The 27,825-nt window shown below is 29.6% G+C and overlaps 3 protein-coding genes across 3 annotated transcripts; 2 read left to right on the plus strand and 1 right to left on the minus strand.

The window, feature by feature from the left end:
• The first annotated feature begins 3,596 nt into the window (after positions 1 to 3,596).
• On the plus strand, positions 3,597 to 5,423 carry Eaf (ELL-associated factor). The gene is made up of 5 exons (XM_029302576.2): positions 3,597 to 3,914; positions 4,206 to 4,437; positions 4,594 to 4,794; positions 4,864 to 5,120; positions 5,221 to 5,423. Exons 1-5 carry the CDS (start codon positions 3,806 to 3,808, stop codon positions 5,313 to 5,315), a joined length of 894 nt encoding a protein of 297 aa, XP_029158409.1. The 5' UTR covers positions 3,597 to 3,805; the 3' UTR covers positions 5,316 to 5,423.
• A 282-nt stretch (positions 5,424 to 5,705) lies between these two features.
• Positions 5,706 to 10,249, minus strand: Chpf (Chondroitin polymerizing factor). The gene is made up of 7 exons (XM_029302574.2): positions 9,995 to 10,249; positions 9,014 to 9,846; positions 8,092 to 8,399; positions 7,389 to 7,979; positions 6,927 to 7,202; positions 6,563 to 6,746; positions 5,706 to 6,465 (listed from the first exon to the last, which is right to left on the minus strand). Exons 2-7 carry the CDS (start codon positions 9,660 to 9,662, stop codon positions 6,164 to 6,166), a joined length of 2,310 nt encoding a protein of 769 aa, XP_029158407.2. The 5' UTR covers positions 9,663 to 9,846; positions 9,995 to 10,249; the 3' UTR covers positions 5,706 to 6,163.
• A 5,936-nt stretch (positions 10,250 to 16,185) lies between these two features.
• On the plus strand, positions 16,186 to 27,339 carry LOC114930732 (uncharacterized). The gene is made up of 13 exons (XM_085479503.1): positions 16,186 to 19,956; positions 20,239 to 21,574; positions 22,715 to 23,776; positions 23,843 to 23,977; positions 24,105 to 24,242; positions 24,577 to 24,752; positions 24,847 to 24,997; positions 25,281 to 25,448; positions 25,532 to 25,671; positions 26,332 to 26,493; positions 26,580 to 26,723; positions 26,913 to 27,003; positions 27,116 to 27,339. Exons 1-13 carry the CDS (start codon positions 16,186 to 16,188, stop codon positions 27,175 to 27,177), a joined length of 7,536 nt encoding a protein of 2,511 aa, XP_085335629.1. The 3' UTR covers positions 27,178 to 27,339.
• Positions 27,340 to 27,825: the final 486 nt, after the last annotated feature.

The raw sequence follows: 27,825 nt of genomic DNA on the forward strand, positions 1-27,825 counted from the left end.
GATGGTAAAATCTTTAATTAATGAAGAAATAGTCACTTGAAAATTTTAAGAGTATTGTAAATAAAATAGTTTCTTTATTGTCATTATAATTTAAGTATACATACATTTGAAACAAAAAATAAATATTATTATTGGTAATAAAGAGATCCTAAAGCCGTCTGTTTTACCAATAAAACGCAAAATTAAGAATTTGACTATACCCATACAGCACCGATAGATTGCAAAAACATTACAACAATCTTTTATCGCAATATTGCAATATTGCAAATTTACTGCAAAATGTTGCTACATCATTGCTGTTGAATTGCAGCAATGTTAAAATGTCCGCTTTTTGGAAGATTGCAACAAAATATTACAACAATATTGCAATATATTATGAGTTTGCAATAATGCATTGTTATTGCAACCATAAACTAATGTTGCATATGCAGGTATATAAATGTAAATAAATCATTAATGAAAATACGTTGTAGTTAATTTATATATATTACAATATATAAATTATAGAATTTTGATTACATGCAATATTTCCAAAATATTAATGTCATGTTGCTACAAGTGTGCTGGAATTTTGTGCACCTATATCTCTGCAATGTCTTTATAATGTTGCATTGCAACTTGCAACATTGCAACGTTGCTGCAATATAATTGCAATAATCTGTGCTGTATGGGTATATTAATCATTTTATTAACTATACATACCCCAGACAGCACAGAATTTTATGATAAAGATTCATAAATATTTATATAAATATATATTTTTTAAAAATATGATATAAATATTTTGAAAATGTTTTATAAAAACCTTTTATTAACTATATTATTAAAATAAATTAAAATATTTAATATAATATATTTATGGTATGTATAAAGATAAATATTTATATAGATATATTATTTTGTAAATATTTTTTAACTAAATTGTTAGTTTTTTCATTTATTCGCTATGTGCGATGTATATCTTTCTCATAATTGATTTTCAGTAAGAATTATATAAGGCTGATAAAAACAAAAATTAATAAAATTAAAAGTCATAAAATTATTTATTCTATTTTTGAACTACATTCTACAATAGGGGTTGTATAGATTAATTTACATAAGCCGTCTATTTTATTGATTTAATTATTAATATTGAATAGAGTAAAAATTAAATATTAAATATTAATATTTAAAATATTAAAAATAATTTTAAATATTAATATTGACAGAATATTAAAAATAAATATTAAATATTAATATTAAAAATATTAAATATAAATATTATTAATATTGAATATTAAGAATAAATAGTAATTAATCCTATAAGAATAAGTATATTACATTTAAGTTAGTTTTAGTAAGTAACATCTTTTTTAATATTAAGAATAAAAATTGAGAATAAATATATATATGTACTGATATTTTAAAAATTATAATATTAAATATTATTAATATTGAATATTAAGAATAAATATTTAATATTAATATTGAATATTAATATTTAATATATATATATATATTTATTTTTAATATTCAATATATTAATATTAATATATTAATATTTAATATAATTCTTAATATTTATATATTCTATATATAATTTATATAATCTCATGAAATGAGACCGTATTTTGACTTACTGGGGGTAAGTCAAAATACGGTCTCATTTCATGGGCGCTGTTAGCGGTAAAATCGCCGGCCAATTCATGAACTACGACGTGTTGGACTTTGAAGTTTCATGCAATATAACCAAGAACATAAGCTTGACATCTTGGCAAAATGTCAATTTTGATGTCGTAAGTATTAATAAATAATATACGATACTTAGAAACGACAAAGTTTACAGAGGAAATCTTTTTTTGATAAAACAAGCAAAGTCCAGCACGTCGTAGTTCATGAATTGGCCGACGATCATACTGCGAACAGTGCCCAGAAGATGAGACTATATTTTGACTCACTCCCACCACTGGAGTTCGGTCTTCAGGAAGTCAATTGTGTAACTTTTTCTAAAGTAAAAATGTGAAAAGTGAAAATTTTCTTCTAATCACACATCGATTTCATTTTAAAATTAATGCATGATTAGTGTAAATTTTTCATTTTTCACGTTTTCACTTTCGAAAAAGTTACACAATCGATCCCCTGGTCTTTATAGTCTTCTTGATAGTGGGAAATAAAGTTTAGACCGTTTCAGCTTTTTCAGCGTGCCGCGAATTCAACAGTAATTGTACGAAGAAGAAGAATAATGAACAATTACGAGAATGCATAAGTATAATATCACAGATTAATAGACAGATAGCCAAAGGCCTGTCTAAAGAGGAAACCGTAATTGCTATTAACTTCACAGTTTTAATTTTTCATATACATGTAATTAAAAACGAGTGTGTATACGCTTGAGGCCGGGTCTACAATAGATGTAGTAAACTCTAAAGGCTGTTCTACAATGGAGTTTCGTAGGTAGTAGTCGTAAGAAATTGACCTATCACAGTTGATTATTTTTGAAATAATCGACTGTGGTTTGTCAATTTCTTACGACTTAAAGAACTTTCTACAATGGAGTGTCGTAGGCCGTAGTCGTAAGAAATTGATAAACCACAGTCGATTATTTCAAAAATAATCGATTGTGATACGTCAATTTCTTACGACTACCACCTACGATACTCCATTGTAGAACGGTCTTAAGACTACGGCAGACGTAAGTGCTTACGTTTAGTTCTCTGCCATCGGCCTAAATATAAGATCGAACTATGAATACGAGCCATTCTCTCTGATATTATATTTTTTTATATATTTTTTATTTATATATTATATAAAAATACATAATATAAATTATATATATATATATATGATATAATATAATAATCTTAATAATAATAATGATAGTATTATTATTATAATAATATCCCATACAGCACCGATAGATTGCAAAAACATTACAACAATCTTTCACCGCAATATTGCAATATTGCAAATTCACTGCAAAATGTTGCTACATCATTGCTGTTGAATTGCAGCAATGTTAAAATGTCCGCTTTTTGGAAAATTGCAACAAAATATTACAACAATATTGCAATATGTTATGAGTTTGCAATAATGCATTGTTATTGCAACCATAAACTAATGTTGCATATACAGGTATATAAATGTAAATAAATAATTAATGAAAATACGTTTTAGTTAATTTATATATATTATAATATATAAATTATAGAATTTAGATTACATGCAATATTTCCGAAATATTAATGTCGAGTTGCTACAAGTGTGCTGGAATTTTGTGCACTTATATCTCTGCAATGTCTTTATAATGTTGCATTGCAACTTGCAACATTGCAACGTTGCTGCAATATAATTGCAATAATCTGTGCTGTATGGGATATAATATATATTATATACTATATAATATAATATTATAATATACTTATATATATATATATATATATATATATATATATATATACTATATAATATTATAATATACTTAAACACACATATACACTCACACACATTATATATATATATATATATATATATAATTTTAAAGAGAAAAGAAGAAAAGCATTTTTAAATTAGACGCCAATTTTTGTATTCGTCACGTGACCTGCATTTCTGTCGGAACTCGGGGTCATTTCCTGGGAGAAACAAGATGGTGCTAGAATTCACATATGTGAATTAACATTATCGTTACATATTTATTTCGCGTTTATCAATTACTTGTTAAAGAAAGTCAAGTAAATTTCAACCGAGAACGAAAAATAAGCAAACGCGGTTTTCAATATCCGAGATAGGATTTATTTGTTTAAAACAAAAAAAATAAGAAAAATAAAAAATGCAAGGTATCAGTATGGTAGAACGACTCGGATTAGGTCCTGAAGTCCGCGAACTCAAACTTGGTCCCAGTTTTATGAGCAGCAGTTCCAAGTTTCACACCCTGAAATGTAAGTATAATAATTTTTTTAATGAATAAATTTACATAATTGTCTTGTCAGCGTCACAAAAATATGTGTGTGAACCGAGACAAGTTTTCTTAGCAATAAAGGAAAATGTATTTTTAAGAAATATCTAGTTAATTTTAATTTTTATTCAAAGCACTTTTGTTTAATTGACACTTATTAATTGCTTGTTTAATTTGGCCCACAACGATTAATTAATTTGCATTGTAATACACGAGCTATATTCTTCTTTTATTTTTTTAATTCTAATTTTTATTTAATTCTAATTTTTTTTAGATGATTTTAAGCCTGCGAGTGTTGAAAATTCCAAAGTGGCCAAAGTTGATGTGGGTTCAGATAATACAATAACAGTCACAGTTCCCCATTTGGATGGTGCTGGTGCTCCCCAAACTGTGTTTAGAGGTTCTCAAAGACCTTATAATAAAGAATATGTTTTAATAGTTGATAAGAATACTGGAGATATTACATTGGAGAAGTTAACTGCAAATATTCAAGTTAAAAAGACACGGTACGTTTATTACATTGATAATGTATCCTTGTTACTTCATGTCTGTGTTGTCTTTATATATTAATATTATGCTATATAATATTAAATTAAATATATTATATCATAATTTAAAATATGATATAAGATTTTCTTAAGTTTTGATATATCTTTTTGCAGAGCGGAGCCTAAACGACAAGGTAATGGTAACTCTGCACCTGTTGAGGTCAAAAGAAGCCCTACGTATGGCAGGGCTCATGGCAGAACTAAAGTTATCAGTGGAAAAAAGAAAGAACCTTTGCTTCAATTGCATCCAAAACAGAGTCCGCAACAGGCATCACCATATGATAAAAGAAGTCCACCCAATACATCTACCAATAAGTATGTTTTAGATATAAGTTAATCTAAAAATTTTTATTATATATAATTATAAATTATAACTTTTTTCAGTTTGTCACCTGTGCGACCGTCAAATGGACAATCAACCTTGGCCAGCTTGCCTATGATTGGTGACAATGATGATTTTGCGCTGTCTACACCAATGGTGCCTGTATCTACACCAATCATAACTGTTTCTCCGCCAGGTCAAATACCAAATACAAAATCGACTACCTTAGAAAGTGATTCCAGTTCAAGCGGTTCAAGTTCCGATAGTTCAAGCAGTGATTACGAAACTGAGAATGTCCCAGTGCCAACACAGACTAATGGTAAATATGTAACAGAAAATTTTTTCTAATGCTATTCTTTTTATAATAAAAAGTTTATCTATCTCAAAACTCTACATTTAAATATTTATTTATTTTCTAGGATATTTAAATGGTACAACAGCGTCGCCTACCTTGTTCATGTCGGATAATCTCTTAAATGATGATCTACAGTTATCGGAATCAGAATCTGATTAATAGTGATTTGTCGATAGAATTAAATTGTTTAAACAGTCACTTTATTATTTGCGTTTAACAGTATCTCTGTTAATAATACATATAATAATAATTACGATTAAAAAAATCTTCAGATTTCTAATTTTTTATTGCAGTTATATAGAATTATAAATATATTAAATATATATTATAATATTATATAATATAATATTAAATTAAATATATTATTTTTGAAATATAATATTATATATATATATATATATATATATATATATATATATAATATATATAATATAAAAGCAAGAGAAAAATTGTATGAATATTTCTTTATGAGATATGAAATAAATTTTTTTTTTGTATTAGGACACCATTTGTATTTATTAATAGGGAATAGGAAATATATACACAAAATTTACGTAATCTCTATAAAAAATTTATTTAATTTATATAATATCAGCTCTATGAAGAAACATAATTTTAAAAATTTTATACATGTATCATAACTTGCAAAAAGTACAATTATTTTTTTATAGTTCTAAAGTGTAAAACTTTAAGATCTAATGTTTACAAGATACATTAAACTAACATTGTAGTAATTACGAATATTTATTTCGAATAAAAAAATATATATAAATTAATATAATATTTATGTAATATTCATTTTATTTTCATGTATAAATCTTTGTGAAAGATATATCTAATTATTGTACCGAATATATTAGATTTATAGGCATTTACGCGAATAATCTACTTTCTTTACACGAAATCTCTACTTTCTTTCTCTTATACGGAAAATATAAATATAAATTATAATAAATAAGTTATTCTCTTTGTAAAGAATACATATATATCTCAATTTTTATGCTTTCTTACGCTTGATGATTCTGATAATCTAACATCAATCTAGCCAGTTGACTACGTCTACCCAAGTGATTGTTTCTTAGTTTAAGGCAATTCTTGTGAATACTGTCATTAATAGTGTCGTCGCAATTAACATCTTTGTATTTTATCTTCAATGTCGGTTCTATCGCGCGAAATATATGCATATCACTGAACGACACATACATTTCAAATAGAGAAGTTACGGGACTGTCTTTGGAAAGTTTCAGCAGAGTAGCTAGGTCCTTGTCGGATCGCGCTAACGGAATGCTCGTCTCGACTGTTTGTCGCACTGAAACGCATTAATAAAAAATTATTAATTAATTAATAATTCGATTAGAACTCGTTGAACTTGTCGAAATAAATTGATGAAGACATCCGATACATACTTGCGTTGTAATCTTTGATGTAAAATGCAATATTGTTGTAATTGTGTTCATCGTATTTTCCGTAATTGCTGTTGACGTCCACCTCATCATGAGCCGTTTCATCCGTGTAAATTATATCAGGATGGAATTCGATGAACGGGATCGGGCTGAATATCTGATAGTGACTGATGGTATTCATACGAACCTGATAGACACAAGAATTAATAATTATAATTAATATATATTAATTATAAATATGTTATATATTTATATATTAATATTGTATATTATATTATATAATAATTATATTATAAATATTATATAATTATTATATTAATGAGTTAATTATCCGCAATATATCACTCCATATTTTATATATACTCACTCTATTTAAATAATCTACTTTTAATTTCGTTCCTGTTTCCATGAGAAGAACCAGACTCTCCAAAGAGAACTTCTTTGCGCACAAATCAGTTACGGCAATCCTCAACAATGGATTTAAATCTATGGAAGTTACGTTGATTGGTAGTCGTATGGAGAGCCAAGTGATTCTCGACTGATCCTTTTTATATTTTTCATTCAGCATTAATATATTTTTTTTTACTTCGTAAAAGACATCGTTTTTGCCTTTTGATGGTGAGTCAAAATTATACAAGAGAACCTACAGAAATTAAATATATATATTTTATATAAATTTTATATATATATATATATATATATATATAAAATAAATAAAATTTAAATAAAATATTAAATAAAACAAAATGTTAATATTATCTATTATTTCATAGCTTATATTATTAAAATAAGCTCATATTAAAAAAAAGTTAGTTCTATTTGAACTAACCATCATGAGAAAGGTCTTGTATTTTTTTTCCATACAATCTTGTGCGTAATGTTCCATAAAATTTAACGCATCTTGCTTTTTGCTTAGATTGATGGTGATGATTATATTAATTCTTGTGTTTTCGGTCACATAAGGCACTGGTATGATTTCTACTTTTCCCAAGGGTTTGCAGACTTCGAGTCTCTTCCTTACTTCCCTGCCCGTAGCTGCTTCATTAAATGCTATGTCGAGTATATAATCCATTCCTCTGGACGCATCGAATTTCTGATAACCATTCAGCAGCTTTTTGAAGCTCAGTTTACCGTCATACTTGTTTACAATATTGTTTGTAACTGCATTTATCACGTAATCTACATCGGATTTTGCGTCGCCCCTCAGTTCCTGAATGTTAATGAAGTCGGTCTCGAAGAAAATGTGAGATTCATTGAAATACGACCAACGCAAGACATCGAAACGCCCAAGGGGTCTATTTCCAGGTTGATTTCCAATGGGCCAGGACACATTACGTTGACTCGGCGGTCCTAAATGTGCAGTCGCAAATATCACTTTGCGTATATCGGTGATGGATTTGTGAACTCTGATGGAATTGATCTAAAAACAACACAAAATATTTTTTAATTATATATAAACTTAATATATATATAAACTTTTCCAAAATTCAACGTCTTGTATAATTTGTATACCTATTTCAGAGAAGACTTACCGCAGCAAAGTACATATTAAGCTTATAAATAAGCATGTGATCATAGATGGGATATATGGATAGCGAATTTTGGAAGTCCGTTTGATCGATCAACTGGGTGAAATCTTTCTCAAAATTAAATGTCGGCTGCAATCGTGTAAATGTAAAGTTTTGCCCTTGTGCTCGGTTGCTACAAGGTATAGAAGTGGAGTGGAGAATGCAACGACCAATGTTAATGTCATCTGAATCCGAATACGCGTTCTTGACGCACCAGTCAAGATTATTTTTGATCTCTTGTATTATAGAATTACTTAAGAGAATACCGGATTCTAAAAATAATTTCAATTATTAATCAATATATTCACATGTGTAATATATATATATAATATATATATCCAAAAGAAATATTTTTATCGGCTCTCAATATTAAGAATATAAATATGATGTTTTTTAAATCGGCCAACAGAGCCAAAACACGAAAAATTAATTCCCGGAAAGTGAAAGACGCGGGTTTGTTTCCCGCTTCAGTGACTTTTCGAACCTATATTTTTCGCGCCTATTTCTCCATATGTAAGTTTCGAGATTAATTTATATATGGAACTTAGTGATCTCAAACCAAGAGATACAGTTCCAAATAATTAATTTTTCGTGCTTTGGCTCTGTTGGCCGATTTAAAAAACATCATATTAATATATATATGTATATGATATACAAAATATATATTTAATATATATAATATAAAAAATATTGTATATATATATATATATATATATATATTTAATATATATAATATAAAAAATATTGTATATATATATATATATTTAATATATATAATATAAAAAATATTGTATATATATATATATATATATATTTAATATATATAATATAAAAAATATTGTATATATATGATATATATTGGATAAGAAATATGTATGTCTTTTACCTAAAGAACAATAGGTATCAATTTCTGAACTTTGAGCACCTATGTGAAGATTTTGGCTCACACTGATTTTATTTACAAATTTCATGAGACCTCTTGCGTTTACGTAACTCACATCTCTGATTAAGAAATAATAATCATAGCTCTCCAAATAGTTATCGATGATGTATTTCAAAGAGTGAAAGGGTTTCAAGATGCTTCTCGTATCTGTGAATCCTACTATTCCAGGAAAGGAAACATTTGGCTTGGTCCCTTCTGGTATGGAGATAAAATAGCGAATTTTGTCCACGATATGAGCAATGGTTTTGTTCAGGGCTACGTCTCTACTGTGAAGAAACTCTCGACTTGTTATAATTCCCACGAATAATTTCTCTCTAATTCCAAGCTCTGTCGAATAGTACCTTGGACGTACAAACACTTTCTTTGTTTTCTGCACCAACTGTGGTTTACTGTCAGTATTGATTCTTGGTTCATAGGGATCTATGTCGTCCAAAGTATTTGCAAAATGATCGAAGGATTCTGCTGTGTCATGCTGCCTGTCAACATCGATAGGTATCAACAGTAGACTGAAACTTAGGCCCATGCATATTCCCATTATCAAGTATACATTGCTCCAACAAAGGGAATACAAAACTTTGAACAGCGGTTTCATCTTGCTGAGTTTAAACAATTTTCGCTCTTTCCCAATTTAATTCGTGTCTTTAAATTATATTCTTTATAATATTTTTTTGCAAAGAAAACAGTTTTTCATTCTTATCTTCAAACATGATTCAATATCCATAAGAAAATATTTTATATTATGCTGAGAAGCATAACATCATCTAGTTTAATAATACCTAAATAAATAATATTATACCTGTATAATAATACCAATAATAATAATAATTTTATTATATATATAGTATAATAATATACCTATAAATAAAAATATATTAAATAAATAATACAAAATTGTCATATATATATATATAATATATTACTAACTTTTTTCTGTTCACCAAATTCCATGATAACCTTAATTTTCCGATGAGATTCGACATTTGCACTCTCTGTACATTCTTCTGGTTTAATCCTCTTTCACACTTGTCAAATCATAATTATTCGTATTACATTCGTCGATTTGTTTCTGTAATAAATACGACAGATTCTATTAATTATATGATAGAGAGAATGTTGCGTCCGCGCAATGCATAATCTGTCATTCGTTTGACATATCACACACGCATATGCGCACACGTGCGTCTCGAGTTGCCACGTGACCTTCAATACCAATTTGTGTATAAAATCAAGTATATTAAAGTGGTTTTGAATTTCTTTTCAGTGATAATCATAAGGAATTTTCAATAAAACTATATAAAATCTAAACAAATCGTTTTTTAAATATAGATTTACATATATATAAATATTTTCTCCAATAATTATATTAATTTATATACAAAAATCGCGTCTAAAATTGTGCAATTCTGTATATTTTATACGTGTAAAGAGTTGCATAGTTGCAGGCTTTTGCAAGTTTTATTTTTATTATTATTCAATTAAATAATCGTATATAATAAAAAATGCTATATATATTTAAATATCAAAATGGCAATCAAGATAAAACTTATTGAGAACAATCAATTGGTGTTAAGAAAACACATTAATTGATTAAAAAAAATATGTTGCAAATTACATATTTTCTTTTAAGCAACTATGTATTTTCTTTTTACCAATTGATTTGTTCTCATTATTCTGTGCATCAATAAAGAATTAATAAGATATGGATGTTACTTAATAAAAAATAATTTTATTATAGTGTTTTGGCTCTCGAGATAAGCTACAAGAATATGTAATGAAAATAAATAAGGGGTTGATTTAAAAAATTCAAAGTGATTTTTATGTGTTCTTGATGGTGCTATTCTGTATTTAAGGTCATATTAATATTACTATATTATGTTCCCTTTAAAACCCTACAACTTTTGTAGGAAATATTTTTTTGTAAAAGGCGTAAGAAATAAAATATTTGGAGTGGGACATTAAAATGACCCACCCGGTATACATATAGTTGAATATTTTTATTTTAACAAAATTAAACAAATCAAATATAGTAGGCCAACTGAACGAGCAAGTAAATAAGATGTAAAAATTTATTAATAGTTAAATAATTAAATTAACATTCCGTTACAGAAACGATATAAATTGTAAACGTTTCGACTACACTGCAGTCTTTATCAATACATAAAAGTTAAATATTAAAATACAAAGTTAAATGTTAAAAATACAAAGTTAGTTAAATATTAAAATATAAAATTAAAACGATTCTTCGCTGTTGACTAATAGATGTGCAAGGCGATTGGTCTGAGATGCCAAGTTATGCGACATTTAAATATGATTATCGTTTTAACAAGTCCTTTTTCCCGATATTTCAAGTATGTGTTGCGAAGTCTGAATAACAAAATTTTTATTTTAATTTATTAAGTTAGATAATTTCTGAAATTATGTCTAATGAGGATAAATATAAAAAATGTTTTATATAATAATATACGACAAATATAAAAAATATTTGATACATAAATGGTTTTGAAGAAAAGCTTGATATTTTATATTTCAAAATTATTTGAAGATCGACACTTAATTTTTTTTTAAATGAAATCCTTCTAATTTTTTTATAAATCGATTCTTCGTAATATTTGACATTAGACAAAAAGTTATATAAAATGGCCAAAAGGTGAATAGTTTATGAAATATTTTGTATTTTTTAATTTGACATAATTTTACGTAAATTATAAAATATATCTCATAAAATATTCATTTTTTGAGAATTTAACATAATTTTACTCAAATATAAAATATTGTTATTATGATCTTATTTCCATATTTTTGTATAAAATGAGAGAAATCAATATTGATTAAAAGAAAACACATATTTGTTCTTAAGAAAAAATTCTTAGCTGCTAATAGTTATACAAATTACATGAAATAAAATACCCTATAATATATGTATACAGGATGTATCTGAATGGTCTGTACAAACTTTCAGGATATATGTTCCAGGGACCGAAACAAGCAGAAAATGTCTTATAAACATGGGGTTGCAAATGCTTCTTTCTATAATTATAACGCGTTTTGAAGTTTTCTTGCAGTAGAAGAAATTATCACGTTAAATCGTATAAGAGTTGCAAACTGTATTTATATTTATTTCTATGGATATAATAGGACTACTATCTTGTTACTTGCTATAGCAAATGCACAAAATGGCCTTCGTTTTGATTTCAAGGAAGCATTTTCTGTTTGTTTTGGTCTCTTGAACTTATTTCCGGAGTTTGTTCAGACCATTCAAATACACCTTGTATATAGAGTGTTAAAAATTAGAGCAACAAATTTTGAAAGAAAATAGAAGATATCAAAATACATATTTTTTGTTAATATTTTATTATTTTTATCTACAATTTTTCTAGTGTTAATACTGCATGATATAAAATAGGAGTTTGTGACTTAAATAATAAACAAACATAATAAATCGAAAAATTAAATTGTAATTTAATCTTTAACAAAATAAAGGAACAAATAAATATATAAACGCAGGGTTAGATAAGTAAATAACTTTATTAAACTAAAGCGGGGAGCGCACACTTTTGCATAGGCGCACAGGCGTAAACATATAAGAATCTTGATTGGTCTATGAACGTATGCATAAGAAATTCAACCAATCGAATTTCTTATGCATATACTTATGCGCTTATGCAAGAGTGTGTGCTCCCCGCTTAAGTTAAGTTAAAGTTATATATAGTTGCTTATAAAATTAATTTAGTTAAATTGAAAGTTGCACGAAAGTTGAACGAAATATTAACTCAATTAAAATTAAGATTAAATTAACTGAAGTTAAATCAAAAGTTAATTTTTAAAAACATTATTTATATTAAATTAGAATTCTGTTTATTAATTCTTTAAAAATTTATAATAACAAACAACAAAGAAATTTTGATTTTATATAGAAATTATATAGAAATATATTTTTTGATAATTAACATTGATGACAAATAAACATAAAAATTAATAATATTTCAATTTAAAAGTAATAACTTATAAAAAAGCAATAATGGTTCAAAGATAAAAAACTGAACTTAGAAAAAAAGTTAATAAGTTTAAGGTCAAAAATAATTAGTTAAAAATTAATACATTTAAAATTAACTAAAAGCTACGTTAAAAGTTAGTAACGTTATAACTTTTAACTCATTAACTAGTCATTACCCAACCCTGTATATTTATAAATATGAGTATGAAACGTTCGTCAATTATCGACATATCGCTTACGTTAATCATCGCAAACTTTACTGGATCGTTACGGACTTCATATTGAAGCGCTACAAGCACTGCTTTTCCATGACAGTACCTTCCCTTGTATAATGCTCGATGGAAGATTCATGCAAAATAACGGCCACGATACGATCGCCTCTAAGAATGCCCGTGATATGACGCTATGCGAATCGTTCCTCTTGTCGTATTTTGCATTGCGACTTATGTTGCGAAGGTCGCGGACGGTGGTGAAACCATCAGGACAACGTCAGGTAATTATTTGGATTGTATACTAAATTCTTCTCGAAGGATTTCTTCGTTCTAAGTGTGAAGGTCTTATATAATACGTAGATATATTTTTCATAGCATTCGGTTTTTCCTAGTTTTTCTCTTTTTAAACATTTTTAGAAAATGGTATAAAGCACATCTTCAGACAGAAAAGTGAAGCAGAACGAGATGAGATACTTGTCGATGATAAAGTGACCCCGGAGACGAAGCGGAGGAGAAGACAATCGTTGTTAATCAATCGATTTGACGGTTTGTCGCGAAGCCGCAAAATTATAAACAAGTTGGAAGGAATCAAGCGAAGAAGGAAGAAACGTGCTAAGGACATCACCAGTAATCAAAATGCCTTCAAGAATAATGATATTGATAAAGATGTTGATGAAGAGAAAGACACTTTATCGAAAACACGAGAACTTCCAATTTGGCAAGTTTCGGAACCCACGATTGCTACAATTGATCTGAACTCTGCAATAAATTCGACGATTGTAAGAACAGAAATGATTAATCGCACCATGTTTATGACACCGCAATCGAGAAATTTAAATTCTTATCGTTCCTCTAATAAAGCGATTTCCAAATTCCAAAATTCGAAATACGTAAGAAGCCCCGTTTTTGAAAAACTGATCAACAAGATACCACTTTCTGTGTATCTTCCTAAAACACCTATCGACGTAGATTTGTCAAACTCTAAGTCAACTCAAAGGTTTGAATGGAGAGAGAATTCACTTAATATTAAACAAGATTCACCTAAGGATGATCACTTAACTAAGGATTCTAATGAAAGATTCCTGTTAGTACCGGTTTCTAAGGATTTGTACATTTTGAAGAATATCAAAGATAATTCTGAAACAATTATTCCCAATCGTTCTAAATTATTAGGAAGAAATAAGATTGAAGAAAATACAACATCAGCCATCATCTCGTTTAAGGCTCATATGCACCATGATGTGAAAGACGTAGGTAGAGCGTATCTTCATCATAGAGATTCCAATAATAATCACCGTTTATTCGACACAGATTATTTATATACTGATCTCGATTCTGGTGTCCTTGAAGAAAACACGGAAAGTGTCTCTTCGTCACTTTCATATCCTAATTTCTTATATCCAGGTGTTGCCTTTCAGACTCGTCCCGATTTAAATGACGCAGTTCCTAAAATATTCGACCAACAAGTCACCCTTAGCGTTCCGGATTATAAATATATTTCTTCTGAAAATATGGCTTCGGATGCTGAAGTCATTCCTTACAATTCTTTCATATTCCCATTGACATCTCCTTCTTTCGATACACCAAATTATGACGTATCTTCGTATCTTAAGGAAGATGATCGTTTAACTTTCCCGAATACCGATCATTTCTTTTTTAATAATGCTGAGAATATTTTAAATAATCTAGATAGAAATGAAAATAATATGAAATCTGGAACCTCAATTTCAAGCGAATTTACTGATGAGAAATCGACTTATTCCAACGATTTCAATTACAACAAATTTATTGATGAAATATTGTTTAATAATTATACTATGAAATTGGATTCGTTTCTTAACGTTGAAGATTACACAACATCCTCTTTATTACTTTCCGTCACCAATGAGTGGTCATTGAAGAAGGAGCAGTCTAATGTGGGGAACCCACGCGCTTTATTAAAGGCAATTGAACCGTTGTCCTCGGAGTTAACAAAATTGCTAAGCGCTGTTAAATTGGTCAACCAAAGTATTAGCGACGTACAAAACGGACTGTGCGATAAGAAAAATGTTATCAGATCAGCGAGGATCGAACGAGATAGTAAAGAGAGAAAAACCACGAATATTGCAGAGTTAATTAATAGCAAGGATGATTTCGATCTCTTTATAGGAAGTTCTGACGATCAATCTCTGGACAAGAAGCAGATTAAAATTATAGAAAATATTACAGATCGGATGAATAATGATGTAGAATTTAAGAGAAAATTTAACGACTACTTCTTAAATAAATTAACAACACCGCTGCACAAACGAGGAAGCTCGAGTAGCAGTGATCGCAAAATGCGCAATAATCATAGAAACTTAAAATTAAACGAGTTCGCAGACAAAGTAAAAGATAACAAAATAAATTTTTTATTAAATAAGAAACGAGAGCTGACAACGCGATACAGTGGAACGAGTAAATTGTCTAGCGACAAGGAGAAGAAATATTCTTCCGTGGACCCGCAATCTCATTTTTTTAGGGAAGCGACGGCTTATCTCGACATACTTCGATTGTTGGACATGACGAAGAAACCTTATGTGGAACTGACTAACATTGTAACAGAGTCGCTGATCTCAACTACAGAGTTTTTTGGCATTACAATCTTGCCCTATCCTATTGAGAGATCAATAACTACCACTATGGAGACATCTACAACAAAGGAGAAAATAGGTTATGAAGTTGTGGAAGCTATATCACTGACACAATTGTCAGTTACGTTGAGTGCTTTCACGATAACGATGCCTACTACACCGTCACAATTTTATACGACAGAACTACCAATTTTTCCGATTAATGAAATCCTTCAAATTGAAAAAACAACGTTGGCTGTTGCGATGCTTACTGAAGTGACTGAAACTTCTACGGTAAAATTGACAACCAAATCTGCCATGCTGTTAACATCATTTTTAGAAGGTATCACAAATATTACTTTAAGAATCACAGTTCCTGCGATTACTTTGACAACTTTAATCGAGGAGGCATTCACGACTGAGGAAGAAATTGTAGAAAGTACATCGACGATGAAGGTAATGCAAAGTTTCCCTGCCGAAACAAGCATATCTTTGTATATAACTTTGACCGTACCATCATTTATAACTGCAGAAACTGCAGAATCGATAATTCAAGCAACAACTCCTACCATACCAGTTTTAACATCATTGATAGTTACAAAACAACCTCGAATTACAATACCGATAGAAGAAGCTACTTCTGTAACTGAAAAAATGGTTACAGTTATAAGTCCAACTATAATGATAACTAAATCTACAGTTATTTTAGATGAGAATACAACTTTGTATAAAGCTATAACGTCGGCAAGTACTGCAAAAATAACAGAAGCTAGTTTAGCCGCCGGAGAAATTAAAATGACATCTATAGAGAGTACAACTATTACAGAATATATAACTTTACCAACCACACAATTTGTTTCAACTGCGCAAGTAACTAAAGGTACAACTAAAACATCAATAACTTCAACTATCACAGCAATCACAAGCTCGCCTACAATTTCGGAAAGAACAGAGACGATTTTAAGCACATCGACAGAGATTACTATAATTACTTTAATACCGGAAACAGAGAGTCCAGTGACGCAGATCGAGAAAACTATAACAACGGAAGAAATAACGATGGCAACCCCAACAATTATTGAAACTCCAATGACTACTAAAATTTCGATAATTAGCGACACTTCAATGTTTAATGAAACTTTAACATCTCCAACAACTACCGAAGTTTCACCTACAAAAAGAACCGAAACCGTTCTAACCACTATAAAAGCAACAATCACAAAAATTCTAACGCCTTCTGGAATTTCAACAATTATCAACACTTTATCTTTCAAACTTCGAACAACCATTAAATCTTCAACGACTACCGAAATCTCGACGTTAATTGAAAGTCCAACAACTACCGAAATTCTAACGACTATCAAAACTTCAATAATTCCCGAAACGATTGAGAGCACTTCAATATCTATTACAGTCACTACAGCAAAGACATTTCCAACTACGTTATTAATAACGACAAAATCTGCTACAACTTCTGGTAAAATCACAGTACTACCAACTATACTTACTACATTAAAATTAACCACACCATTATTCTTGGTCACAAATACAACGCTAAGCGAAACGCCATGTACTTTTTTGACAGAAGAAATTGAGACTACAACTTCTTCAATAACATCTACAATATCCTCAATTAAACCAACTACAATATCTACAATTAAATTAACTGCAATATCTACAATTAAACCAACTACAATATTTACAATTAAAACAAAGCCAACTACACTGTCTATATTAATGACTACAATGACATTTTTAAATACAAGTGTAACAATAAATAAAACACTGTTCACCACTATTTTTACCACGTTTAAAACAGCAACAATCGAGACCGCGACTTTTCCAATGAGTCCTGTTATTACAACATCTCCGTTCGATGTTACGCAGGAAACAACGCTAATTCCATCAATTGTGGGTACAAATACAACGCTAAGTGAAATAACTTTTAATACGTCTTTGATAGAAATGACCGAAGAGTTAACTTTGACAACTATATCGTTAACTGAAATAGTTTCCACAACGAGTTTAGTTGAATCAATAACGGAAGAGCTTATTGCAACTTGGATCACTACAGAAGAAACCATTATCACAGAAGCGACAACTTTAATGACGTATGTACCATTATCTACCACAATGTTTTCTATCGAAATCACGACAGAAACAACTTTGTTTGAAATGGAAACAGTTAGTGCTATAAGTAGCGAAGAAATATCCACAATCGCAAAAGTTACAGCTGTTAGTTTTACTACAATAACTGAAGAATCTTCTTTGATAAAAGAGATAACAACATCTGTTACATCATTGCCAATTACTGAAAAACTAGAGCAAATAACAATCTTAAAATCTGATATGACGTTTAATTCTCTGTCCGAATTTACTTTGTCAATATTAATTACGACGGAAACATCCGCTACTATGCCGGAAGTTATTTCCGTATTATCAGAAACTATATCGGAGGAAAGAGAATTTACAACGAAATTAACAAGTCCATCAATAACATTCACTTTAGAAAGTTCAACATTATTTACCGAAAGAAGAATTCAGCCCACTATTTCAACTTTAACAGCGATCACTACGGAAATGCCAGAAGCCGAAACAGAATATTACGTAGCAAAGGAACCATTCTATGAAGAATATGAAGAGTATGAGAAATACGATACTGAAATACCCACTGATAATTGGTATTATTATGAAGAGTATGAAACTACGGTGAAGAGTAAAACGACTACGACATCGAGTACAGTAAAATATACAAAACTGCCTAAAGAAACAGCAACAAGTTCATCTTTTGATAAAGGTACAACATCTTCGTATGAAATAAAAACTTCAAAGTTTACAATGTATTCTACAACTTCTATATCGACTCATACTGATGTAATTTTAACTACAACTACCGCAAAAATACCTTACACATTCGTTGAAGAAAAATTTACTATAACTTCTATCTTGAAAACATCTGCGAAGATTATTGAGAATGTAACGACGACTGAAGTAGAAACCATGTTTACAACATCCATGACGAGTAAAGAGGAAGAATCGACGACAATAATGACGTTAACCTTTGGCTCTACGGAAGAATATACTCTTCTCCCTTCGACAGTTTTCGAAATCATCACGAAACCGCTTGAATACCTGACGATTCCTGCCAAATATACAGAACCTACATCAAAATTTTTGACGCAGATCTGGTATAGTGTTACCGCGCCGGAAGAGATTTCGACTTTACAAAAAATTTCGACGGAGATTGAATTTACTTCAGTGGAGAAGTTGATTTCCTTTTTCGTCTCATCAACGTTGACGACATTATCGGAAAGAGAAGCTATTGGGGTAACAACCTCAGAGATAAAAACTGCTACCGAAGTAATCACTTTGGCGACGAAGTTAATTACAAAAGAAGAGACTACTCCGTATACCACAACTGTCCCAGAAATTGAAACCGAATTTATTACGAGACGAACTACAATTAGGCGAGAGGAACAGAGAAAACAGTTACTGCAACTACTCAAGGATCTCAAGCAGCGTGAGAGAGAAGTGGCGGAGAGAGAGGAAAGGTTAAAGGAAAAGGAACGACAATGGGAAAAGAAGAAACATGAGGAAATAATGCATCGTGAAAGGGAGAAGACAAAGAATATTACAATAGTGAGTGGTACAACTGCGAGTTATGTTACTGTAACTGTATCTCCTACTGTAGAGATTAAAATCACATCTTTTCTTCTCGAGACGTCGAGTTTAGCCGAGATTATTACAACTTTCATCAAAACAACGCCATTATACATCACAGAGGAAGGTATATTTGCGACTAACATCACAGAATGGACAGAAGAGACTACGGAAGAAAGTACTTCTGTGTTTTCAATATATATGGCAGAAGTAACAGAGGAAACGGCTATACTTTATACTACGGAGGAAAGTACCTCTGTTGTAGACTTATATAATGTCAGTTTGGTTTCGATCGAAACCACCACCGAAGAAATGTACACTACGAGTTATAAAACCGCTTACCTGAGTGAACCTTTATTTACTTTGCCTACGATGGTGTTCACCAGTCCGATTACTTTGGCTATTGACGAATTCACTACTTTACCTACTGCTACATTTACCAGTTCATATAAAATGGGTGTAACTTCAATAGCGATCCCAGTTATTACAAAAGAAAGATATACTACAAGTTATGTAACTCTTTGTAGTGCTTTTCCATTCACTACAATGACAACATTAATTAGTCTAATCACACCGACTATTGGTATTACTTCACCTATTTCGAGTACAACCTCTATTTCGTATATTACGGAAAAAACAGTAGACATTTATAGCGAATCTTCTGTCACTTCATTAGCATTTATTGAGACAACTACAGCTATTGCAATTAAGGAGATGGAATATGATGAAGAAATAGAGAGTCTGAAGGAAGAATTGCGCAAGAAGGAACGCGAACTGGAGAAGAGAGAACAAATGTTGCTGGAAAGAGAGAAACGATTAGAGAATAATATAATGGAATTTGAATTGTATATGAAAAAAGTCAAGGAAGAGGAAACATTGCGCACATTGATTGCATTGTCTGAAAAACCGATTGTGTCGACGAGTTTATCAACGCTTGTCCCACCGACCGAAAAAATCCAAGTAGCAACGCAGATTGAAAAAGTAACCGACCAGAAAGAAAATCAAACTACCACAAAAATGGTGACTTCGCCATACAAGGCTACAAAAGTGAAAGATATTAAAGAGGAAAAGCGGACAAGATATGTTCCCGAAAAGGTCGTGACACAAAAGATGGAAGAAGAGATTGTGACGAAAAGAATATGCCTGAACGTTCTGGAAAATACGACGATTCCTTTTGTAGCAAAGAAAGTGTGTCTATCATATTTCCCTGAAAAAAACAGAGAACAGAAGTCGGTAGGTCGTGTAAACAGAAAGCTTCTCTCATTGAAAAATACGAGAGAAATTAGGAAGTTAAAATTTCGAAATTTTTCATCAAATTTTCGGTATAAACGAGCGAGAGGAGAGATAGGAACGACACGTAAAATTGATAACTTGCAATTATCGCATCATGAATGGCTGAGTAACGGAATCACAAAACCAATGCGACATTTTAAAGGTTTCACCAGGATCTATGGAAAAAAGGAAAATATTTCTCCCATTAATACAGAAGAAGATTCTATCCATAATTTTCGAGGTAAAACTTCTCTTTACGAACAACGTATTCTTGATCCCTATGAAAATAACTTTCCAAAAACTTTTACGTTAGTTAAGAAATACAGAAAAAGAATGGCTTATTTCATCGAACATAATTTAATTTCTGCAAGAAGGAATAACTTCTCCAATAACAATGGTAAATGTATTGAAAAGAGAAATGTTTTGCCAGCAGAGAAAAATACAGCCAGCGTTTCGAATCAAAAAGCTACAAGTGCAATAATCGAGGAAGAGAAATTAGGTGAAAAAGAGGATGAATTTTACACGGTAAACGTGCTACATCTCAGCTATAATAAAGACAGAGAGACGCATGAAGTAATATCCGCTAAACCGAATAAAGACGAATTAGCAATGATTATATCTGAGTCAAATGACGACAGTGATGTTACCAAATTTGAGGAAGATGATAAGATTGCAACGTCGTACTATGAAGAGAAAAATAATTTACAAGAGGGAAACGATCTACAGGAGGAAGAAAAATCAGCAGAAGATGAGTCTTTCGAGGATATGTTCGAAAGTATAATAAATAGAGCCCTTTTTGAATATCATTAATTTCTACGGATTTATTTATTTTTATTTGTTATAATGTTTTTGCACATTGTCAACTGTAAAAATATAATTAATGTCCCATTTTAATCGATCACTTTAAAAAAACTTTTTTATTTTTTCTTGTAATTTTCTTTCTAAATTTTCGTAATAACATCACGTTTGGCTCTATTGGCCGAGATGGAGATGTTTTTTTGTTTTCGATACAATTTATATATAAAAAAAATAATAGTTAATTAAAAAAAATATAAATGATCTTGAAAAGTCACTTTTAGAAAAAGCTAGTAGCGCCATTTTCTGTCTTTCTATAAGTCAAACAACTTTTATTTGAAACATTTTCTTGTACAATTAAAAATAAAAAAAAATTTTGGAGTGATATATATTATACACACATATAAACTATAATTATACATATAACTATATTTTATATAATAATATTTTATATATAAAATAATTTTATATATAATTATATATCTACTATTAACTGTGTAAACTTCTATTTTCAGATAATATTATACTCTATTTTTTATTTCTATAACCTAATTTTATATAAATAATACAGGGTTTGTCCGGAAAGTAATGCGTCGCATTTTTTTGTGACGCGACTATACATCGCAGAGCGATGGGACCGGTTGGGGAGGAAGGGGGGTACCCTTAGCTTTCCAACGGTAGGTCGCTCAATTGTTTCCATGCGCTTGGAGGGTTAGGACGGCTTATTCTGTGAACCTCTGCTTAGTGGTCGCGTCGAACTTGTGATGGAGAGAACGATAGAGCAACGCTATGCGATAAAGTTTTGCGTGAAGCTGGACAAGACGCCGCTGGAAACTTTTGAAATGCTCAAGAAAGTTTTCGGGGACGATTGCCTTTCCAAATCGCAGTCAAACAGATGGCACAAGATGTTTAGAGAAGGTCGGAAGGAGGTCGCCGACGAGGCCCGCGCAGGACGCCCGTCAACATCGCGAACGGACGACAATGTGACTCGTGTGCGCCAATTATTGAATTCAGACCGTCGAATGAATGTTCGCTTAATGTCGGAATTATTGAACTTGCCGAAAACGATTGTATGTGAAAAAGTAATTTTTTTCTTTTTCTAATAATTGTTATATTGTAGATTATATGAATTATGAAGAACATACGACATCGGTGTCGATACGTGACGATAAATTTTTACACGACAGAGGTGAGAATAAAAGCAAGATGGAAAATGAAGCAAAATTATTAAATCAAATATGGCCTACGGAAAAAAGTACGACGTATCACCTGGGTGGCACTAGATTTTGGGAACTCGAAGTTACGGAACCGTCAGTTGTATTTAGTTTTACAACTGAAGAAAGCGAAGCTATTAACGTATCGGTTACTAGAACAACGTGTCTCTACGTTGTCCTAAAAAATAAAATAAGCACCGACGCGGAAATGAAACGTAATATACATTACAACAAACGAAATGTTTATAATAATAAAACGAAAAAGTATAATATTTATATGGAGAAGCAAAAAATCGGTCTTAAAAATATAACGCGAAAGAATACGCAAAATTTGCGCGAATTGAATCGACACGAACAGAATTCCGAAGTGAAAAGAAAACCTGACGAGTTTTCTTCGCGTATTAGCAATAAAGATTTAATAACAGCAAAAACTCGAAAATTGTGTAGTGTCAATGGAAACAAATCAAAGCATCGAATAATTAAATCTAAAGATAGTATAAATATCAGAGATAAAACTAGAAAGAGACAATCAGCAAAATCGCAAAAATCACAAAACATTAGTTTGCACTCTTTTAAAAGTTGTACAGACAGCTGTAGCGTAAATAAAAAAAATTCGGACAAAACAATTACAAAAAGCAGCGATAACAACAAGAATGATAAGAAAGTGAGGAATAACGAGAGAAAAAAACATTATTTAAATTGCATTTGCGATATCGTGAACGTGATTAAGAATATAAAATCTATATTGAACAGAGTAAGCTTTTCGTTGGACGAAATTAAGGAGCTTAATTGTAGCGTATATAAAGAGACCCAGGATAAGATAGTGATTTTGATGGATTCTGACGTGGAAGAAGCTAAAGAATTTCCACAGCCTCATTATAACATCGAATCGTTGAAGGGCCAAAAATATCTCAAGCTGAAAGAGTTGGAAGATGATTTTATTAAGAGCGATTTGGAACTCGGCAATGGTATTTTTTTTTGCAATTTTTTTGCAAATACAAATTCTTTTGTATTGAGTTTTATCCTTTTTTTAGATCATGATATCGTTTCATTGCCCGGTCTTAATCTTAATTTGCCCTGTAATCAAGACGGGGATGGTATCACTTGGCTATCGAGTATCAGCAGACCGAGTTATGTATGGAAAAGGACCGACGGCATCGCAATTTTTGGTTTGCATATTGACATTTTAATACTAAAATATATATATATATATTTTTATTAAAATATATTAGAATATTTTAATTAATTTACGTAACGATATCTATGATCTATGAAATCTTTATTAACTTTTTGCAGGTTTTGTGGCTGAAAACGGTGATTTGGCATTGCGAAACGTAAATGCCAAAGATACAGGAAATTACACATGTATTGCGACATATATAGGCCCTGAGACTGAAGAACCTGTAGAAACTATCTACGAAGTTCGTTTGCAAGGTGAATTATCGATTATTAATTATGGTGACATTTATTTTACCGAATTATATTTTTTCGAAACTTAACTTCACTAAACTAATATTTCTTATCGAGTATTTAATATTTTTTTGTCAAATATATATTTAATATTTTTTATCAAATATTTTTTCTTCGAAATATTTATTTTGTCGAGTTATATTTTTTCTGAAACTTAATATTTTTATCGTGTATTAAATATTTGTTTATCGAGTATTTATTTTTGAAACAAAATATCGAAATAATTATTTTATCGAAATATATTCGTATTTCTTTTTGAAACTTAATTTTACCAAATTATGAAGATAATCTTCTACAGTTGTAACACTACCAAGATACATTATACACGGTGAAAATCGTTACTATGCGCGATCTTGCGACGAAAGGGATTTGGACATATTGATGACGTATCTTCCAGTTAAACTGAATGATATTATATGCGAGACAGATATTTGCAATGCTTATATCTTGACACCATCTTGCTCTCGAAGCCAAGTACGTTTCGAAATATTATATAAAATAAAAATGTTTTATTTATTCAGCAAGTCCCTCTTAATTTAGAAAGAATTGTGATATTGCTTTGTTATAGATCACAATAAATATTTTGTTATTGCCATCGCATATCGTCAAATTGATGACAATCGATTCCAAACGTTGCAATGTCTTTTGTCTTCAAGCCATTCAGAACAAACTTTCGTTGATACTGAGTAAAAATTTAAAAACTCTTCTTACGAAAACTAGTTAGTTGATATCTGTGTACTCGTTTTATTTTGCCGCAACATATTCTCTATTTTTTTTTGTAATTCGAAAATCACGCATAATATTTTATTAAAAAATTTAAATGCTAATGTATTTTAATGCAAAAGATTTTGAAATATGGCTTATTTTTTATTTTATCAAAAAATGTTTTAATATTTTATACACAATAAGAAATAATTGATTAAATACTTTTAATCTTATAGAAGAGAAATGTTGCGGCTTTACAATTTACAATAGCATCTCTATAGAGTTCTTTAACTACAGTTATTTTCAGATTACCTCATTATGAGCAGAGATTGGTTCCGATCGCTGAAAAATCCACGTTTGCAAGATGGAAAAGAGGAAGGACAAATGGATTAGCCCGAAAAACTAGCAATATCGGCCTGTTTTCCAGCTGCCCGGCTGGATATGGTCTTCATAGCACACATTGTAGTATGTATTATATTTTTTGTTTGCACACGATATTGATAAGACACACAAAGTGCATATATAAATAAATTAAAATATACTTTCAGTTCCTTGTAATATGGGAACTTATAGCGAAGACGGAATATCACACTGCAAAAAATGCCCACCCGGTATGTATCAACCGAATCATGGTGCCAGAGTTTGTCGTACGTGCACTGATCCATTGACCAAAGGCTGTTATAATATGGTACATATCCAATTAATTGCAATTTGTTAAATATATAATATTTTTAATTAAATATATCTCCACTTTAGAAGTAAAAATATCCTCTGAAATCTTCTAAAATTAAAATATCTACTAAAATGAAAATCTCATTTAAAATAAAGATATCATCTAAATATTTTATAAATATAAAATAAAAATATCCTCTAAAGTAAGGAAATCTTCTAAAAGGAAAATATCTATTTGAATTTGTTAATATATTTTTAAATTAAATATAGCTTTACTTCAGAAGTAAAGATATCCTTTGAAACGCGCGAAATCTTCTAAAATAAAAATATCTACTAAAATGAAGATATCATCTAACTACTTTATAAAATAAAAATATCTTGTGAAGTGAGGAAATCTTTTAAAATGAAGATATCTATTTAAATTTGTTAATATAATATTTTTAAATTAAATATATCTTTATACTTTAACAGTGAAAATATATAATCTAAAATGAAGATATCTACTAAAATGGAGATGTCCTTTGAAGTAAAAATATATTTAATTAAAAAATATATATTTAACAAAAAGTAGATATTTTCTTTTTATAAGATTTCCTCATTTTAAAAGATGTTGTTATTTTATATTTATAAAGTATTGCACATACAATATATGCATATATAAGTTGTTCTTTTATAGCTCTGGAGTTCTTTTTCCGCTATAATGATAACTTTGGCAAGTCTCGGCGTGATGCTATCGATATTTTTGCTATTCTTATGGATAATCTGCTGCGCTAAGAAGAAATTTTGCGCAAAACAGATAGCTAGTATTATACCTAAAGAAGACGCATTTGAACAAGAGGTAAAATTATACAATTGTAAAAGAAAAAAGAAATTGTGAAACAATATAATAAATGATTTTTTGTTAATTTACAGAATCCTACACAGGAGCAATTATTAATTAAAGATGAAAGTGAAAATGAAGATCAGCAATGGGATAATGAAAACAAAGCTAAAAAAAGAAAGAAAAAATTGTATCTAAGTAAAAAACGTCGAAAACAAAATGAAAGAGGAACATACGAAAAGATGCGGGTTTGTAAAATAATACATAATATATATATATATATATATATATATGTATAATATATATAAATTATATATATATTACAAATAAATATATAAATTTTTTATTAATAGAATATCTTATCATTTTAACTTGAGCAGAGAATCGAAGATTATTATTGAATAAAATTAAAAAAATTTTGCTTTTGATCACTATAGGTACGTGAAGATGAATGGGGATCGCATCGTATAAAAAATACTCCGATCGTTTGCCCGGATTCTTATCGGTCTCATGAAGATTATAACAACTGTAAGCATTTTCTAATATATAAAATATTAATGTATAGAAAATGTAAGTTTTTGATATTTCTTCTTTATATAAATTTTACGTATTCTCACGCATGTATAATAAATTTATATAGATTATTCAAAGCAATCATATCGTAAAGGACCCCGACTGCCAGAATGTGATTTCGATACATGATAAAAGACGCGATATATCAGAATATGTTACAAATAGCGCAGAAGAGAATTGTGTAGTCTAAGAAAGATAAGATTGTATAAATATTTTAGATTTAATTTTACTTTGTATGTAACATCCGTCCGATAGGCACACATTTATTTTTCCTGTCAAGAGATAATTATATAAAATAATTATGAGACATTATTGTATTATTGTATTGAAACATATGTTATAATATAAATGTTATACGCATAGCATATACAAATATAAAATGTTTCGATATGTAAACTATTATTAATTTGCTCTTGATATTATATTCCATGTTCTTCATATATCTATAAATTATTTTTATTTTTGGAATTATATCAAGCCTTTTTGGAATTTTAACACAATTATTTTTATGATTATCAGTAGCTCATCAATTTACTAACAAAAAAGAAAAAAAACATAAATAAAATGTAAATATTTAGTCATAAGATTTACTCAATGAGTAACTTGAAGAAAAGTGATTTAAAACAAATTTCTCTATCTTATGTAGAAGTTATATTTATATTTTATAGTTACAATAGTTTAATATATAACAAGACTGTGTGCAGATAGATGTTTAATTAAAGAAAAAATTATAAATCAAATCTTTTCTTGGCGATAAACTAAAATAAAAAATATTTA

The sequence above is a fragment of the Nylanderia fulva genome, unplaced genomic scaffold (genome assembly GCF_048542155.1).
Source record: "Nylanderia fulva isolate GAGA-0341 unplaced genomic scaffold, ASM4854215v1 Scaffold120, whole genome shotgun sequence".
NCBI classification, from domain to species: domain Eukaryota; kingdom Metazoa; phylum Arthropoda; class Insecta; order Hymenoptera; family Formicidae; genus Nylanderia; species Nylanderia fulva.

Excerpts from the sequence above, each read along its gene's own strand:
- Eaf (XM_029302576.2), top strand. The coding sequence starts at position 3,806 with ATGCAAGGTATCAGTATGGTAGAACGACTCGGATTAGGTCCTGAAGTC. Across the intron at positions 3,915-4,205 it reads CAAGTTTCACACCCTGAAAT|ATGATTTTAAGCCTGCGAGT; the intron begins GTAAGTATAATA and ends AATTTTTTTTAG. Across the intron at positions 4,795-4,863 it reads CCCAATACATCTACCAATAA|TTTGTCACCTGTGCGACCGT; the intron begins GTATGTTTTAGA and ends AACTTTTTTCAG.
- LOC114930732 (XM_085479503.1), top strand. The coding sequence starts at position 16,186 with ATGCTGTTAACATCATTTTTAGAAGGTATCACAAATATTACTTTAAGA. Across the intron at positions 19,957-20,238 it reads AATTCACTACTTTACCTACT|GAGATGGAATATGATGAAGA; the intron begins GCTACATTTACC and ends ATTGCAATTAAG. Across the intron at positions 26,724-26,912 it reads GAACATACGAAAAGATGCGG|GTACGTGAAGATGAATGGGG; the intron begins GTTTGTAAAATA and ends TGATCACTATAG.
- Chpf (XM_029302574.2), bottom strand. The coding sequence starts at position 9,662 with ATGAAACCGCTGTTCAAAGTTTTGTATTCCCTTTGTTGGAGCAATGTA. Across the intron at positions 8,400-9,013 it reads TGATACCTATTGTTCTTTAG|AATCCGGTATTCTCTTAAGT; the intron begins GTAAAAGACATA and ends AATTATTTTTAG. Across the intron at positions 7,980-8,091 it reads TTAATATGTACTTTGCTGCG|ATCAATTCCATCAGAGTTCA; the intron begins GTAAGTCTTCTC and ends TGTTGTTTTTAG.